The 17,412-nt window shown below is 41.9% G+C and overlaps 1 protein-coding gene across 7 annotated transcripts in view; it reads left to right on the forward strand.

The window, feature by feature from the left end:
• The window catches only part of LOC145344172 (suppressor of tumorigenicity 7 protein homolog), a 169,883-nt gene that overhangs the window by 109,516 nt on the left and 42,955 nt on the right, over positions 1-17,412 (forward strand). For 5 of the 7 annotated variants that reach the window (XM_080191089.1, XM_080191091.1, XM_080191093.1 and 2 more), the window contains 3 exons: positions 6,533-6,692; positions 11,363-11,417; positions 12,028-12,155. In XM_080191089.1, coding sequence (XP_080047215.1) covers positions 6,533-6,692; positions 11,363-11,417; positions 12,028-12,155 — 343 coding nt within the window. The remainder of the gene's footprint in view (positions 1-6,532; positions 6,693-11,362; positions 11,418-12,027; positions 12,156-17,412) is intronic. The other 2 variants (XM_080191090.1, XM_080191094.1) reach the window with 1 other exon arrangement.

The following is a 17,412-nucleotide window of genomic DNA, read 5'->3' on the forward strand; positions in this document are numbered from 1 at the left end:
GTCTCTGGAGTGGGACTTGAGCTGACAACTTTCTGACTCAGATGGTGAGAGCATAGTAGAACCCTGATTTTACGCACCCCGATTTAGCACAAAATCGGATATGATGGATGGGTCCTTTTTTTTTTGCTCTTTCCGGTTTAGTGATTTAGTGCGACCCTGATAACATTCGCGATAACATTTTATGGACCCCAACCATTGTGTTATGAGGAGGCTGCGTTGTATTATGAGCTGAGCTGCAGCTGGCAATTGTGAATTTTGAGTGTTTGCATTTGTGCCACAGGATGGACCCCTGTCCCTTTTTCAAAGGACTAAATACCTTTAGGATGTTGAATAATTAGAAGTGGAGGAGACACAGCAGTGGAGAGCACGCCTTTCATTCAGTGGACTTCACAGAAGGATTATGCTCACACTGTATTTACTGGCACATTATTGCACTTACTGTACTCCTTTACACATCTGCTGCTGATTTCACATCACTCCATCCTTAGCTTATTGAAACATGATGTAATATTTTGATGCATTTCCAAACAATGCAGCAGCTCATCTGAGATCATACTGCCTGTTCTGCAGAAATTGAGGTCAGCTTTTAATGGATTTTGAAGCTGAGCCTCCTGAAGATTGTGTTATATCATTGAACATTCTCATTAATATCTATCAATCTCAGGAAACATGAGCACGCTTGCCAGAGATATATGCTTATGTTGCTGCACAAGTCCAGTGTTGCTGCAATCAGCAATATTCAGTGTTTTTGGAGCCATTCTGCAGATAGTGTAGTAGCCTGCATATTCATTATTATTCAATTGTCAGGGGCAGCATAGCGGCGCAGTGGTTAGCACTGCTGCCTCATAGCGCCAGGGACCCAGATTCGATTCCCGGCTTGGGTCACTGTCTGTGCGGAGTCTGTACGTAATCACTGTTTCTGCGTGGGTTTCTTCCAGGTGCTCTGGTTTCCTCCCACAGTCCAAAGATGTGCAGGTTAGATGCACTGGCCATGGTAAATTCTCTCTCAGTGTACACGAACAGGTGCTGGAGTGTGGCAACTAGGGGATTTCACGCTAACTTCGTTGCAGTGTTAATGTAAGCCTACTTGTGGCTAATAAATAAACTTTAACTTTTTGTAATTCTTCACACAGTTCAAACATGTCTTATTGCTATTTCTGGAGTTTGGCATTGAATTTATTGTTACCTCCTCCTCTGCTGCGGCATTGTTAGCTGCCTGGTGTGATGGTTTGTTTGTATAAGTCATTCCCTAACTTGTCATAGTCTAGTTCCCCTGCATTGAGAAAACAGTGTTTATGGTCAGGTGGCAGCAATGCTGTTGTGTTGAGCTGTATTTAGCTGCTGGTGCTTCGCGCCTGTTTAAATTCTCATTGAGAGAGAAAGTGCTGGAAAAATTCATCCGTGCAGATCGAAACAGGGTTGATTCGGGCTTTCTGCTCCTGTTTTTGGGGCGGGGGGTGGTTGGGGGCGGGGGAGGGGGGGGCATGTGGGGCGTGTGGTGTGGTGGTGGTAAAGGGTGAAGAATAGCACGGGAATCCCAAAATAACTTGTATGCTGGAATAATTTCCTCAGTTGAACATCTCCATTCCCCACCAGTGACACAACGGGAATCCTGACTTTAAAATTTGGGATACTTGTTTGCATACATTTACATATCATTATCAGACGTTCACACCTGATAGCCACTCGCCCCAACATTAAATTGTCCGGTCACATCGACATGAATCATCATAGGTTCCCCCATGACCTGCACCTGGCGAGCAGAGCCCTCCGGAGGCGGGCAGGTGAGTGCAACTCCATGGCGGAGAGAGTCATATTCGGGAAGTACCGTGGCACTATCTGGGAAGTATGAAGGAGCAGTTTCAGGGGGCGTTCCATGGTGGATGGTATTTTTCTATCGAAGCGCTTTTGAAAACTTACCATGAAGTCATGGGACCCATCCATTCACATTTTGTTTGGCAACGTATTTCAAAATATGGTGGGAAAACCTGGCAGTGCTACTGGCAGGCTACTCTCGCTTTTCCCACCCAATGGGTGGAGTTTTACAAGATAAAAAAGCGTCCAGTGAAAATGGGACAGTTTTTTCGGTGAGCTTTTGCTCCCAATCCTATGCACATGGTGCTTGAAAAAATGGACCAGACTGTTTTTAGCTACTGGAGACAATGTGCGGGGCTTAACTCACCAGCCAGCTTAATTCACCAGCAGAGGGAAAGAAAACTGCAAATGAATCTTTTCAATATAAATACTTTTCCAAGTGATTTTGAAATGTCTGTTTTATTGCAGGATCACATTGTGTTCTGAAATCCAATGATATGGTCGCAATGTGAACAGCCTCTCTTCTGGTAACACCCTGGATTGTTTATGTAGGGCGGAAGTTTGGTGTTTACTGTTGGCTGAATTGAACACATTATGGCACGGCAGCAAAATTCTCCCCCTCACATTTCACACACACTGTCGCAAACTGAAAAGAGATGTACTAAACATAGATGGTACTGCTGGAATATTTTAATATAATCCTTCCTCCTTTCATCTCTTATCAGGTGTTTAAAACACAATGGTATTTACATAGCTTGAATTTACACAGGTGTTCTCCCAATCATCTGCTTTAACTCGGGCAGAAGTCCCTGGGAAGCTGCATAAACCACCATTCACACTGTGCCACCATGCTGCCATGCTTGTGCTTGTTTTTCCTATTAATTTGGAATCGATGTGCACAAAGATTAGAGTCATAGAGGTTTACAGCATGGAAACAGGCTCTTCAGCCCAATTTTTCCATGCTGCCCTTTTTTTTTGAAATCCCTAAACTAATCCCAATTGCCCGCATTTGGCACATATCCCTCTATACCCATCGTACCCATATAACTATCTAAATGCTTTTTAAAAGATAAAATTGTACCTTCCTCTACTACTACCTCTGGTAGCTTTTCCAGACACTCATCACCCTCTGTGTGAAATAATTGCCCCCTGGACACTTTTGTATCTCTCCCCTCTCACCTTAAACCTATGCCCTCTAGTTTTAGGTTCCCCTACCTTTGGGAAAAAATATTGACTATCTACCTTGTCTATGCCCCTCATTATTTTATAGAGCTCTATAAGGTTACCTCTCAGCCTCCTACACTCCAGAGAAAAAAGTCCCAGTCTATTCATCAAGTCCCAGTAGCATCCTAGTAAATCTTTTCTGCATTCTTTCTAGTTTAGTAATATCCTTTCTATATTACGGTGACCAGAATTGCACACAGTATTCCAAGTGTGGCCTTACCAATGACTTGTACAACTTCAACAAGACATCCCAACTCCTGTATTCAGTGTTCTGACCAATGAAACCAAGCATGCCAAATGCCTTCTTCACCACTCTGTCCACCAGTGACTCCATTTTCAAGGAGCTGTGAACATGCACCCCTAGATCTCTTTGTTCAGTAACTGTTCCAACGCCCTACCATTAACTGAGTAAGTCCTGCCATCAATCTACCAAAATGCGTTACCTTGCATTTGTCTAAATTAAACTCCATCTGCCATTCATCTGCCACTTTTCCAATTGATCAAGATCCCACTGCAGTTGGAGATAACCTTCCTCATTGTTAACTGTGCCACCAATCTTGGTGTCATCTGCAAACTTACTAACAATGCCCCCTATATTCTAATCCAAATCATTAATATAAATGACAAATAACAGTGGGCCCAGCACTGATCCCTGAGGCACATCGCTGGTCACAGGCTTCCAGTTTGAAAAAAAACTCTTTGCAACCACCTGTCAAGAAGCCAATTTTGTATCCACTTAGATACCTCAGCCTGGATCCCATGAGATTTAACTTTATGCAATAACCTACCATGTGGTACCTTGTCAAAGGCCATGCCGAAGTCCATGTAGACAACATCAACTGCACTGCCCTCATCTACTTTCTTGGTTGCCTCTTCAAAAAACTCATTTAAAATTGTGAGACACGATTTTCCATTCATAAAGCCACGCTGACTGTCCCTAATCAGTCCTTACATCTCTAAATGCCTGTAGATCCTGTCTCTCAAAATACCTTCCAACAATTTACTCACCACAGATGTGAGGTTCACTGGTCTGTAGTTCCCAGGCTTTTCTCTGCAGCCCTTTTTAAATAAAGGCACAACTTTGCCACTCTCCAATGTTCAGGCACATCACCCATGAATATCGATGATTCAAATATCTCGGCTAGGGACTCGCAATTTCCTCCCTAGCCTCCCACAACGTCCTGGGATATACCTCATCAGGTCCCGTAGATTTATCGAGCTTAATGGCGCTTTAAGATTTCCAGCACCACCACCTCTGTAATATGTACACTCCTCAAGACATCAATGTTTATTTCCCCAAGTTCCCTAACATCCATGCTTTTCTCAACAGTAAATACTGATGAGGAATCTCACGCATCTCTTGCGGATCCGCACATAGATTACCTTATTGATCCGTAAGAGGCCCTACTCTCTCCCCTGTTACTCTTTTGCCCTTTATGTATTTGAAGAAGCTCTGTGGTTTTTCCTTTGCTTTATCTGCCAAAACAATTTCATGTTCCCTTTTTGCCCTCCTGATTTCTCTCTTAACTCTACTCCTACACCCCCAATACTCTTCAAGAGATTCATTTGATCCCAGCTGCCTATGCACGTCACGTGCCTCTTTCTTCTTCTTGACCAGGGTCTCAATATCCTGAGTCATCCAGGGTTCCCAACTTCTGCTAGCCTTGCCCTTCACTCTAAGAGGAATGTGTTTACCCTGAACCCTGGTTAACACACTTCTGAAAGCATGCCACTTACCAGACGTCCCTTTTCCTTCCTACAGACTCCCCCAATTAAGCTTTGAAAGTTCCTGCCTAATATCATCAAAATTGGCTTTGCCTCAATTCAGAATGTTAACTTGAGCTTTTTGGATTTAAGAGCTTTGCTTTTATTTTGTAGAATGATCAGCCATTTCTTCACTAAGTTTGTATCTATCTCATTGCACCGAATGTGGGATGAGCAAGACCCAAATTTGTGCCAAATGTTTTTTTTTGGTTTAATGTATTTGAATTCAAAGACATTTGTTGGGACAGGTGATTAGTTAAGCTCACTGTATATGCCTCTGTTTTCAGAGGTCATAAAGTGAGCTGACGAGGCAGTAATGCATGAGAAATGGAGTATGTGACATTTATCCATAAGCGATGGATCAAAGATAATAAAGTGCCACCTGATAGGCTTCATAACTTGTGTTCTCAGCTCTGCATGTCATATGGATGGTGCTATGGATGGTGCTGTGAGTTCTTTCCTTTAGATAATTTACCACTTACCGCCCTCAATGACCTTTGATAAATGAAGGATCTGTCAGGAAATTGCACATGAATCTTTTCAATATAAAAGCTCTTCCAGGTGATTTTGAAATCTCTGTTTTATTGCAGGACCACATTGTGTTCTGAAATCCAATGACATGGTTTACAGCCATGTTTACATCCAATGTTTACAGCCTCTGCTCTGATCACACTTTGGGCAGCACAGTGGCACAGCAGTTCGCACTGCTGCTTCATAGTGCCAGGGACCCAGGTTCAATTTCTGCTTGGGTCATTGTGTGGAGTTTGCACGTTATCCCCATGTCTGCATGGGTTTCCTCTGGGTGCTTTTGTTTCCTCCCACAGTCGGGAAGATGTGTTGGTTAGGTGCATTGACCCAAACAGGCGCTGGACTGTAGCGACTAGGGGATTTTTGCAGTAACTTTACTGAGGTGTTAATGTAAGCCTTACTTGTGACTAGTAAGTAAACTTTGCTTTACTTTTAACTATGTAGAGTGGAAGTTTGGTGTTTACTATTGGGTGTATCCAACACATTGTGGCATGGCAGTAAAGTTTGTCCCCTCACATTTCACACACGTGCGTGTGCACATGCATGCTCTCACAAACTGAAAAGAGATATATTAAACATAGATAGTACAGCTTGAATATCTTGAAACAATCCTTTCTCCTTTCATCCCTTATCAAGTGTTTAAAAACACAAATGTAAGTCCATGGCTAGGATTCATATAGTTGTCCTCCCAGTTCTGCCCAGGGGCAGAAATCCCTGGGAAGCTGCATAATCCACCATCCTTCCTTCAGGGTTTCTGCTGAGGTTGCACTAGGAAATTGGGAGGACCCTCATTGAAATTCTACCCCATTGCTTCTTTTGGTGTGCCATTACTTATATATGAATGCTTATGACCTTAGTCAAAGGTGCAGAAGAAAACATAAGAAGTCTCTAAGGACACTTTTATTCGATGGAGTATTAGAATTCTCATTTTGACCATTATCCACCTGTAGGTAAGAGTAGACTTGCATTATATTAGCATCTTTCATGACCCAGATCTTTACAGCCAGTTACACTGGTTTGGAACCTAGTCTCTGTTGGAGTGTAGGAGTCAATTTATGCATCACTGTAGGATTCACAAGCATTACGGAGATCAATGACCAGATACTTAGGGCAGGTGTCCACTATAGAAGCAATCTTAAAAGTTATCCCAAATTTTTAGGTTTGATCAACATATTGAATTTTATTTCTTTTTGATCCACAGATATTTGAATGGTGGTATTTTCGAAAGTATGGGACATCGTTTATTGAGCAAGTTTCAGTCAGCCACTTAAGACCACTGCTTGGTGGAGTGGACAACACTGCCCCCAGCAACTCCACCTCCAATAATGGAGATACCGATTCCAACAGACAAAGTGTATCAGGTAACCACAGCATGACCATTCCTTGAGAATATTCCTCATTTAATTTTAAAATGCTGTGGGTGCTTTCAGTGTCACCTAACTCTTCTGGTTCAGATTTTTTTTTCCCCATTAAAACACCTATTTGCTATCAGTAATGCTATCCTGCATAACTAATAGCAAACAGGACCATATTTGAGGTCCAAACATGCATTGATGTAAAATTTGAACATGAAGCTCCATCTTCTCCACCAATCAAGGCTTCTTTTTCAGGCAATTCTTCCCCAGAGTTTCCTCCCACAAGTTTATTTGGTATCACGAGTTTTTGGAGCACTGCTCCTTCATCAAGTGAGTCACTTGATGAAGGAGCAGTGCTCCAAAAACTCATGATACCAAATAAACCTGTTGGATTTTAACCTGGTGTTGTGAGACTTCTTACTGTGCCCACCCCAGTCCAAAGTTGGCATCTCCACATCAGAGTTTCCTTCCTCAGCATCTTCCTGATTTTTTAAAAGTCTCCTTGACATGCTTCTCTTTACCATTACCTTTGCCTCCGCCCCAAAAACAATTTTACTGTCTTTTCCTTTTGCTTAGGGACTACCATTTGCCCACTATCCTGTGAAACTTTCAGATAGTCCCTTACACGTGGGAAAGCATTATAGAAATGTATATTGTTGGACTAGGGTGAAGTAATGTTCAGAGAGAATTAACAGGCAGCCAAGTGAATCATAAATGTCCTAATTTTATGTCCTGAAAGTCATTTGGTGAACAAATATTGGAAGAGTATTGTCCTGTAGAGTATTATCTGCAGAGTATGTTTTTTTCTCACTCTTTCATGGGATTCTGCTGCCAAGGCCAGCATTGTTGCCCATCTCTAATTGCCCCACTATTCCAGAGGGCAGCTAAGAGTCAACCACATTGCCGTGAGTCCGGATTCACACGTGGACCAGAGTGGGGTGAGAATGGCAGATTTCCTTCCCGGAAGGGCATTAGTGAACCAGGTGGGTTTTTCCGACAATCGATAGTTCTGTGGTCACTATTACTGAGGCTAGCTTGCAATTCCACCAGCTGTCATGGTGGGATTTGAACCCACATCCCCAGGGCAGTAAAGTGGGCCTCTGGATTACTCGTCCAACGACATTACCACGACACCAATATCTTCCGATGTTTAATATATTTGAAATTAACACCAGGAAGTTTATACTTTGGCTCCATTTAGCAATTAAGATAGCACAGCAGACTGCCTACCAAACTATTTTGAGAAATCTACAAAATGTCTGTTTTGTCACAAGAAGACTGTGAAAGAGAAATGTTATGTAGACGCCCTGTCAACGCTAGTGGTGTAGCTGATATGTTATTTACTTTGCAGGATAAACCTGCCTAATCAATTAAATATAGTTATCTTTCACAGGCCAATACTGTTTAATGAAAACTTCATGCTTCTAGACAGTTCTGTAGCTGTTGCAGATTCCTACTGGGGAAGTTTAATTTTACCTGATGTCCTTGATAAACAGTGCACTGACGTTTAGCTTTTGGGACCTCTCCCTCTGAGGTACAACGCGAGCAGACTCTTTCAGTTTAATTTGGGATTTTGAAAGCTAGGCTTATTGTTCCACTGCAACTTAATTCAACAGTCAATTTAACAGGCTTTTGTAAGCACTCTTGTGACGGGAGTGAGGTCAGGTAAAATGCCGTGATCCAGGCGGCTTTGTTAGACTGATCCGGGGGAAGCCGGGGGCCTTTGTCTGCTACTTTAGCGATGATTTGCATATTGAGCAGCTTTAATCTTTTAAATCCAGATTTGTTTGCAATTGGAGTGAAGCAAAAGATTTGGATTCAAGTTATAATGCTTAAGTGATTTAGATGAAGATTATATGTGGCTGTTTCAATGCCTTGGGTGCTTGTATTAAACAGTAACTGAACTGTGAGGCTTGGATACTGAAGATACCAGCTGAACAACTACTTCTGATGTATCAGCGATGCATGTGATCTGAAGCACAGTGAATGTGCACAATAGAAAATTAGTTTTTCTGTGCGTTAATTGTTAAGAGATTATCCCTGAAGGAGTTCAATTGGTTTTGATGATAAGGCTGGTGATTATGAGATTGTAAAAAGCCATTTTTCTCGGGTAGCTGTAGTCAGCTCAGCATAGAAAGTGTCAGCAGCTGCGTTTTATGTCTTGTAGCTCTTGAATCAGCATTGAACGTTCTTTTCTTCTCACTCCTTCTCTGTTCGCACACTCTTTTCAGATGGGAGGGTGTTGGAAATGGGTGTGCATTCTCCCCGTGCATAAACTATGATCAATATTGTTCATTCTCCATTCTGTATAGACTGAAATGGATAAGAATCTTTCAGGAGGTCCTCAAAAATGGTCTTTACTTGGCTTTGGTTTGTTAGTCATTGGACATTGATCAGGAAAGGGAATGTGCCATCCACATGGACCTAGAAAGTACCAAACCATATATTCAGGGGAAAAAATAAATCCTAGAATCATAAATGATTAAATTAGACGAAGAGATGAATTTCCATTGAGATTCTCCAACTCATTTACTGAAATCTCATCAGAAAAGTGGACGACATCTCAGAAATTGCGGAATGGTGTTTACATAATTTTCCATGAAAAGTGGATAAGTGAGAGATTCTCCAGGGAAACTCACCTCTTAATTTATCACCTAGTGACAATGGGAACTTAAAACTCGAGCTGGATTTCTCTCATGCCCTGCTAGCAGGTTCACTGGTGGGCAGTGGAGAGTTCAATAGGGAGCCAAAAAATTGGTTTTACGCTGGTGTGAATTTAGAGAGGGATCTTCTGATGCTACTCAGGGAATCCTACTGGAATCAGAGAAGCCCTTTGGCCCATTGAGTCCGCACCAACAAATTAGAAACAGCTGACCTCCCACCTAATCCCATCTGCCACCACCTGGTCCCTAGTCCTGAGGCCAGAGTGAAACTGATTTGCATCCTGCTGATGGGATATTGATGCAGGCTGGACCAGAAACCTCCCCCCACGTCCAGTTCTCCATTACACCAGCAGGAAAACAAACCGGTCCTGAACATGTCTGGAACAGTGTGGTGTGGAGAAATTGGAACGTAGCTGAAGAAGGCTGGGAGCTGTCTCAGGATTTCAGGATAGAAGCCGCCAGCGACTCAGAAACACCACAGCAGTGGGTGAGGGAGCATCTATCAGATGGATCTTTCAGCTTCAGTTCTTTGAGGAGGTCCCACTACCAGCCTCACTCCAGGGGGTCCATCTTCTTTCTTCAATGGTGAATCAGTGACGTGAGGCACCTTTACAATATGGCACCGGGTGTTATGCCAGGACACATGCCATCAGGCCTGCCTCACTACAAAAGATGGCACAGAAACACCAAATGCATAATTAATGATGTCAGGGACAAAACTAATGGTGTGGTTTCATGTTGGCCTCCACAGGAAACAGTCCCTACCCCTGCCACAGGACTTGATCCCAGATAGGAGAATTCCGCCTGAGATGTCATAATTCAGTTTCTACCAGTAGATTTAACTACCGTCCAAGCAAAGGTAGTTTTTAAAGGTAGAACCAGTCTCCTATTAACCAGAACCTGCAATGTTTTGCCAAGAATTGGATGCAGTGCACCAGAGACCACGGGCGGGATTTTATTGCCTCGCTTGTCCCGCAACCGTAAAATCCCGCCCGAAGTCAACAGACTTTTCCATTGTCCGCCCCTCGCCCACTCTGATTGCCATGGCTGACGGGACCATGTGTAGTGATTACTATATTTATTAGTGTGTATTCCAAATGCCAGTGCATCCATTGGTAGACCATTGCATTCAGGTTAAATTAATAGTCAGATTTATTTTACAGGATAATTGTGCAGATGCAGTAAAACGCGGCAAGTTGGTGATGTGCAATTACTTAGGAAACAAAACAAATCCATTCAGAAATGTAACATTTTCTACATAGTATTTATTATACTACTTAATCGTATGCAAGGCATTTAGACGAAGCAATCTTCAGTAGACTTCTTCAGCGATGTGAGTTGAGACAGTATTGCCCAATGCATTGAATTTGCTGTTTGAGATTGATTGTATTAAGATGAAAGTGAAAATATAAAGAAAGATCTGCACTAAATCACAGTCCGGAGGCCTGTAAACTTAGAGCTGCCGATCAATCAAGTTCAAATACATAGACATGAATTTTTACTCCTGGGTTTAAGGAGCACGGATTTGGATAATTCCCAGCTCGGAAAAAAATGTCCCAACAGTTCCAATTTTCACTCCGAGGTAGTTGGGCGCAGGTGAAAATGGGAGTTGTGGTGGATGACCCTGGAAAGAGTTTAGAGGCTGTCAGGTGTGGAGCCAGTGTGAGTGGAAGATCTGCCTTGGTGCTGTGGCACTTTGTCAATGATACTAAAAGGGAATAAAATTAAACACAGTCCTCACCCCACCCACGCAATACCTTTCGTCAGCAGGTCTGACTGCATCGATGGAGAGAGAATAGTCAACTTTTCAATTCTGGATGACCCTTCGTCAGAGCTACATCAATATACATTGTTGTTATATTTTCCACCATTGGGAATTGTGCAGTTAAGAAACTCGGGATGGCCTTTCAGACATACAGTGCAGTTTTATGTACAACAATAATATGTTATATTCAGTCCAGAGAAATAGACAATAAATGCATACTGTTAACTGGTTTCTATTTATCCTGACAGAATGCAAAGTGTGGCGAAATCCACTAAATTTATTTAGAGGAGCAGAATACAATCGGTGAGTCATTTTGCATTGAGTGGCTGGCACCACAGCGTATATGGATGATTCTCATTTCATTAACCTTAAGCTGCATGAATGACTTTATAACATGTGGTATTACAAGAGGCAGCTATAATGTTCAGCTATGCTCCTGAGTTGCTCAGTTTTTGGCCAGCATATTTAATACTGCAAAGGAGTCTATTTGCTATATGTGCACCTATAAAAAGTTCTAGAAGTGTGATACTGACTGAAGCACTGACTGGACAAACACATCTTTTTTGGTCTAGGAAGTAATTATGCAATTAGGATTTGCCTCCTCTGTGGAATTTTTCCTGTGTCGGTGCAGAATTATAGAAAATCAGGCTTTCATTCTTCAAGAGGAGGGAGAGTAACTGAGCTTTCATGTTTGGGCCAAGTGCTTCACATCCTGTGGTTAATTTGCGATTTTGTTATTGGGTGCAGTGTAATTTCTAATGATCACCTCTGTACGTTATTAATTGCACCAGTATCTGTTCTTTAGAGTTGGGAGTTAAAGGATGCATTGATTGCCGCTATTCAGCTCACCTTGGCTCTAGCTTATAGGATGTTCGTTCAGTGGTCTCTTTTACTTTGCTTTATTCTTTTGAAGGTATACGTGGGTAACAGGAAGAGAGCCTCTGACATATTATGACATGAATCTTTCTGCACAAGATCATCAAACTTTCTTCACTTGTGAGACCGACCACTTACGGCCTGCAGACGCTAGTAAGAAGGACTGTAAGATCTAGAATTCAGACATTTATGAATATTGTCTTCTTGATATACTATTTGCCTGTCTGACTTGTAATTCCAAAATCAGCATTATTTTTGTATCTCCTAAAAATCTATATAGTTTCTCCTCAGGTATTGCTAATTAATCTTTTGACCTTACTTAAGCTTAGTAGGTACCACACCCTCCAATTTTAGAACAAGGAGCTTGCCAACATTTTTAAAAATCTTGATTTGTTTTCTCCTACTGATTTTCTTTTCAGTATTGTTCCCCTTCATCCATGAGACATGTTGGTTTGTATTGGTGCACGTTTCCACAGGCTGCGAGATCCCTCTGGGACCTGGCCGAAGTTCTTATTTAAACTATGAATAGTGGAAACCAGCTACTCCATTGAGGGAGATCTCAGCCAATCTTGATTCTGTCATCACCTGATAGCTAAATATCTACACTTGTTTTTGAAGGAGAGCAGGGCCAGAATTGTCCCATCCTGTCCCGCCTGCCATGCGAGTTGTAACGAGGGGGAGGAGCCATGCAAAGATCCATTGACCTCAGATGGATTCTCCAGTTTTAAGGCGAGCGTGGCTGGAAAATCCCATCCTAGGTCTTACTCTTGAGAGGAAATCCTTGACAGATGGGGGCTCTTCCTTTTTCCTTATTGGGAAAGGTTCAAATCAGTCATTACCCTTCTTGCTAACCGTGATGTAGACCTGGGAGTAAACCTGGCATGTTATTGTTCTGTATGGGTCAGTACCATACTAGTCTTGTGCATTTCCCAAGTTGCCATTCGTGAAACACCTTTCATTATTAGTCAAATTCCTAATGACAACTCTGCAGAAGTGGGAAAAAAAGTTTTCCTTCTTTCAAGGAGTTAGAATTCCCTTTTCTACATTAATGTTTTATTGTCACAATCATTGGTCATATCACGAGGAGGTTAATTTTCACAGAATGGAACTTAGATGTGTAATGATACTGAGCAATGGAACTTATCTGAGATAGGCTGTACGTGATATTGAGTCTTGCCACCACAGAGGCAATCATCTAAATATATATGGGGTTATTTTGATGGAAGAGTAAAAACAAGCACCGAATGTATTCTGTGCTAATAAGAAAGTTTGTTTGAAAGTCTGGTTTTAATTTGCCATTTTGGGCCTAATTAATGTTCACCATAATTTGAACTTGCCTGGATGTGCTAAATCAGAAGGCTGCAGGGTTAGTCCCCAAGTGCTGAATAGACACAATTATTTTTCATTGAGCAGTAATGTGAACTTTGCGCATCCACTTCCCTTGAAGTTGTGATGTGCATTTGCTAACCACAACGTGAGGTTTCATAATTAGTCAGGAGCTGATTGAGAAGGTGCACCGGTTCTCAGAAGGAGAACTGGAGGCTCTGTTGGGGGATGGAACTTAGGGAAAGAATCCCCTTCATTCCCCTATATTCACTCTCATGCCTTTTTCTTGCTTTCCTCCCATCCCTGCTGCATGCCTTGTGGGGTCCTTAGCAATATGTTGATGACCAAGCAGCCCCTTTCTCCCCAGGTGAAACCCAGTAATACTCTCTTTTTAGATGAAGTCCTCATAATTTCCAGAATAAATTATGATAAAGTCTTGTCTCCAAATGTGTTCCAAAAATCTTCTTCAAACCTTGTGCGGCATTGGATCGGAAAATGTGACATGCCTTTAGGTGATGCTCAACCCTCTCCAGTGACGAGATTTCCAATCTGTCCATTGGTGTTATGAGAAGGCATTATTAAGCACCAGCCACTAAAATACCATGCAGCATTGTCAATGAGCGCAGGCAGGCAATTTAAATGGCAATCAACTGCTAAATGACATCTATTCCTAATGAAAGCTTCAATTTCTTAACTAAGATGGTATCTTGCACTAAATGCAGACTAAACCAGTGTTACAGCTTAAGACCACATCTTGGCCATCTCAGAGATTTGTTATTGCCTAAAGTATCTGCAAACGATTCCCTGCCCCATAACCGCCTGTCTCACAAATTGCGAAAGTCAAATAGGATTGTGCTACAGTAAATTATGATTCTGTTACTTCTACTTGTTACACATTCTCCAAATGTCTTTTGATTCTTGTACAGTTACAGCAAATATTTACTCCTTATTTGTGACTGATGGTAATCTTGCTTTGCTGTGTAATGATCTGAAAAGATATCGTATTGAGTGAAATGCTGATCCGTCTTGTGCATTCTGATGATTAGATTCTAAATTTACAAATAGTTACATTTCTGTTAACTAATTGGATGTTTTAAGTAGAGCCATAGGGATATACTGCATGGAAACAGGCCCTTCAGTCCAACTCATCCATGCCACCAGATTTCCTAAACTGAACTAGTTCCATTTGCAAGTGTTTGGCCCATACCCCTCCAAACCTTTCCTCTTCAAGTATCTATCCAAATGTCTTTTTAATGTTGTAATTGTACCCATTTCTACCACCTTCTCTGACAGCTCATTCCACATACGCCTCACACCCCGTTTGAAAAAGTTGCCCCTCGGGTCCCTTTTAAGTCTTTCTCCTCTCATCTTAAACCTATGCCCTCTAGCTTTGGACTCCCTTACCTGGAGAAAAGACTTTGGCTATCCACCATTTCTATGCCACTCATGATTTTATAAACCTTTATAAGGTCACCCTTCATCCTCCTATGCTCTTGGGAAAAAAGTCCCAGTCTATCCAGCTTCCCTTTATAATTCAACCCTCCCAGTCTTGGTAACAGCCTTGTCCATCTTTTTTGTACCCTTTCCATTTAATAATATCCTTCCCAAAGCAGAGCGACAGAATTGTATGCAGTACTCCAAATGTGGCCTTTCCAATGTCTTGTACACTCATAATATCACGTCCCAATTCTTGTACTCAGTGCTCTGACCAATGAATGCAAGTGTGCCAAACGCCTTCTTCACCACCCGATCCACCTGTGACGTCACTTTCAAGGAACTGTGTACCTACACCCCTAGGCCTCTTTGTTCAACAACACTCCCCAAGGCCCTACCGTTAACTGTGTAAGTACTGCCTTGGTCAGTCTTAACAAAATACAACACTTCGCAGTTATCTGAATTAAACTCCATCTGCCATTCCTTGCCCCACTGGCCCAGTTGACCAAGATCCAGAACTTCTCTGTCTTTTTTAGCCATGCAGTTTTTAGTCCACGAGGAATGGTAATTCCTGTTTTATATACACACCTGTACATTTTAAAAACAAGTATTTCACACAGTGAAGCATAAAGTTGATTTGGAATTTTGCGAAAGCTGGAAAATGCGACAAGCCACAATCCACTTTTGAAAATCATTAGCATTGGCCCAGATTTCATGGCCAGCAGCAAAGTGACGGTGCTCACTGCTGACCTCCAGGAAAGCTGCTTACAAAAATCTGGCAATCGCTGCGACATGCGTTTTCCTTTCCCTGGTATCAGTTTGAATCAGCCACAGGGATCTCCAGGTGTCCAGCAATAGTGACATTATCAAACAGGTAAGCAGCCATTCACTTTGAAGCATTCTCACAGACAGCAGAGCAGGAAGTAAAATGAACTGATTTTAGCTTGCACTCTTAATTAAATTTTACCCAGTGTGACGTAAATGATTGGAGCATTGCATGCGATTAAGGTAGAAGGTGGGATATTATAACCAATTATTTTTAAACATGTATTATTTTAATGATGTGTTTTTTTTAATCATCATGGAAAAAAATGACATTCTACAAACATAAAATTAATTTCTCAGGGCCAGTGAACTTAGTATGCCCTTAAAAACCCAGTTCTACCTCATACGTCAAGGTGTAACTTTTTAAAGGATTTTTACAGTGAGGCTAATAGGGCAAACTTTCATCAGTCCAATGCTTACTGCTTGGTTATGGATTATAGGGACTTTGGGGGACCTCAACAGTGCTCTGGAGCAGCATAGAATACTAAACAGCAACTTCTCATGTTTAACAGTGATATGTAGGCTCCAGAAATAATCAGTTTCAGGGAAGTAATGCTGGCAAATGTTGACCATCTTGCCATCATTGATAGCTCAAGGTTTGGACCATTAATTTCATATACACAAGTTACTGGAGTGTAATCTCGCCTAACCCTGACATCTGGATTTGAAACAATCAAAATTTTTAATGCTACTTGTAACCAATGTTAAACTATCTAAGCCAAAAAAAAGCCCAGAGATCTGAAAAAGGGGAAAGCTGCCAGATGGGAAATAATTTGTAAATTGAAACCTCAGGGATGGATTCTATTGACCATGTCCGTTCACCAAAGCTGCTGTTTTATTCAGCAATATGCAGCATCTGTCTGCATTGCCAAACAAATATTTGAGTATGTTTCTAACATTTGTTAGTGGTAGTACATTGGGATCCTCTTGGTCAGGATTTATTTTATTAGTTCATTCTCAGGTAATGGGTTTCAATGGCATGGTCAGTCTTTGTTGCCCACCATGAGTTGCCAGTAAGAAGTTGATAACAGGCTTTCTTCTTAAACCTCTATGGCCTGTGAGGGTGATGGTGCTTCCACAATGCTGTTGAGTAGGAAATTCCAATTTTGACCCTTTGATCGTATAGAATTGGGCCCATCGTGTCCAGGTAAGGATGGTGTAATACTTGGAGATGATGGTGTTTTCATCCACCTATTAACCAATGACCATTTAGCCGTGAAGATTGCAAGTTTGGGAGGTGCTGCAAAAGACGTCCTGTAGATAGAAAAAACTGGAGGCATGGCACATTGGAGGTGGAAGTCCAGGCAAGTAGATAATCAGCCCATCAAGTGGACTGCTTTGCCCTAGATGATGCCGAGTTTCTTGAGTGTTATTGCAGCTGTACTAAGCCAAGCATCCTTTGTTGTACCTTGTAAGTGGTGATGAGACTTTGGGGAATGGGAGGTGAGTCACTCGATGCAGAATCCCTAACCTGATAGCATCGGCATTTGTGCAGATAGTGCAGTTGAATTTCTGATCAGTGGTGAAGCCACTGGTGATAGGTGATCATGTTGATGATGCAGTTGATTAACTTGGGGAAATGGGTAGGTGTTCTCTTCACAGAATCACAGAATTGTTATAGTACACTGTGAGGCCATTTGGCCATCATGTCTGCACCAGCTCTCCAAATGAGCTTTATAATTTAGTGCCATCTTCCTGCCTATTCCTTGTACCCTTGCACATCATTTCCATTCAAATAATCATCTAATGTATTCTTGAATGCCTATGTTTCCATCATAGTCCAGGTGGTACATTCTGGATCCAAACCGCTCAATGTGAAAAAGCTTTTTTCTCACAT

The sequence above is a fragment of the Carcharhinus amblyrhynchos genome, chromosome 6 (genome assembly GCF_965287045.1).
Source record: "Carcharhinus amblyrhynchos chromosome 6, sCarAmb.v2.hapA, whole genome shotgun sequence".
Lineage (NCBI taxonomy): Eukaryota > Metazoa > Chordata > Chondrichthyes > Carcharhiniformes > Carcharhinidae > Carcharhinus > Carcharhinus amblyrhynchos.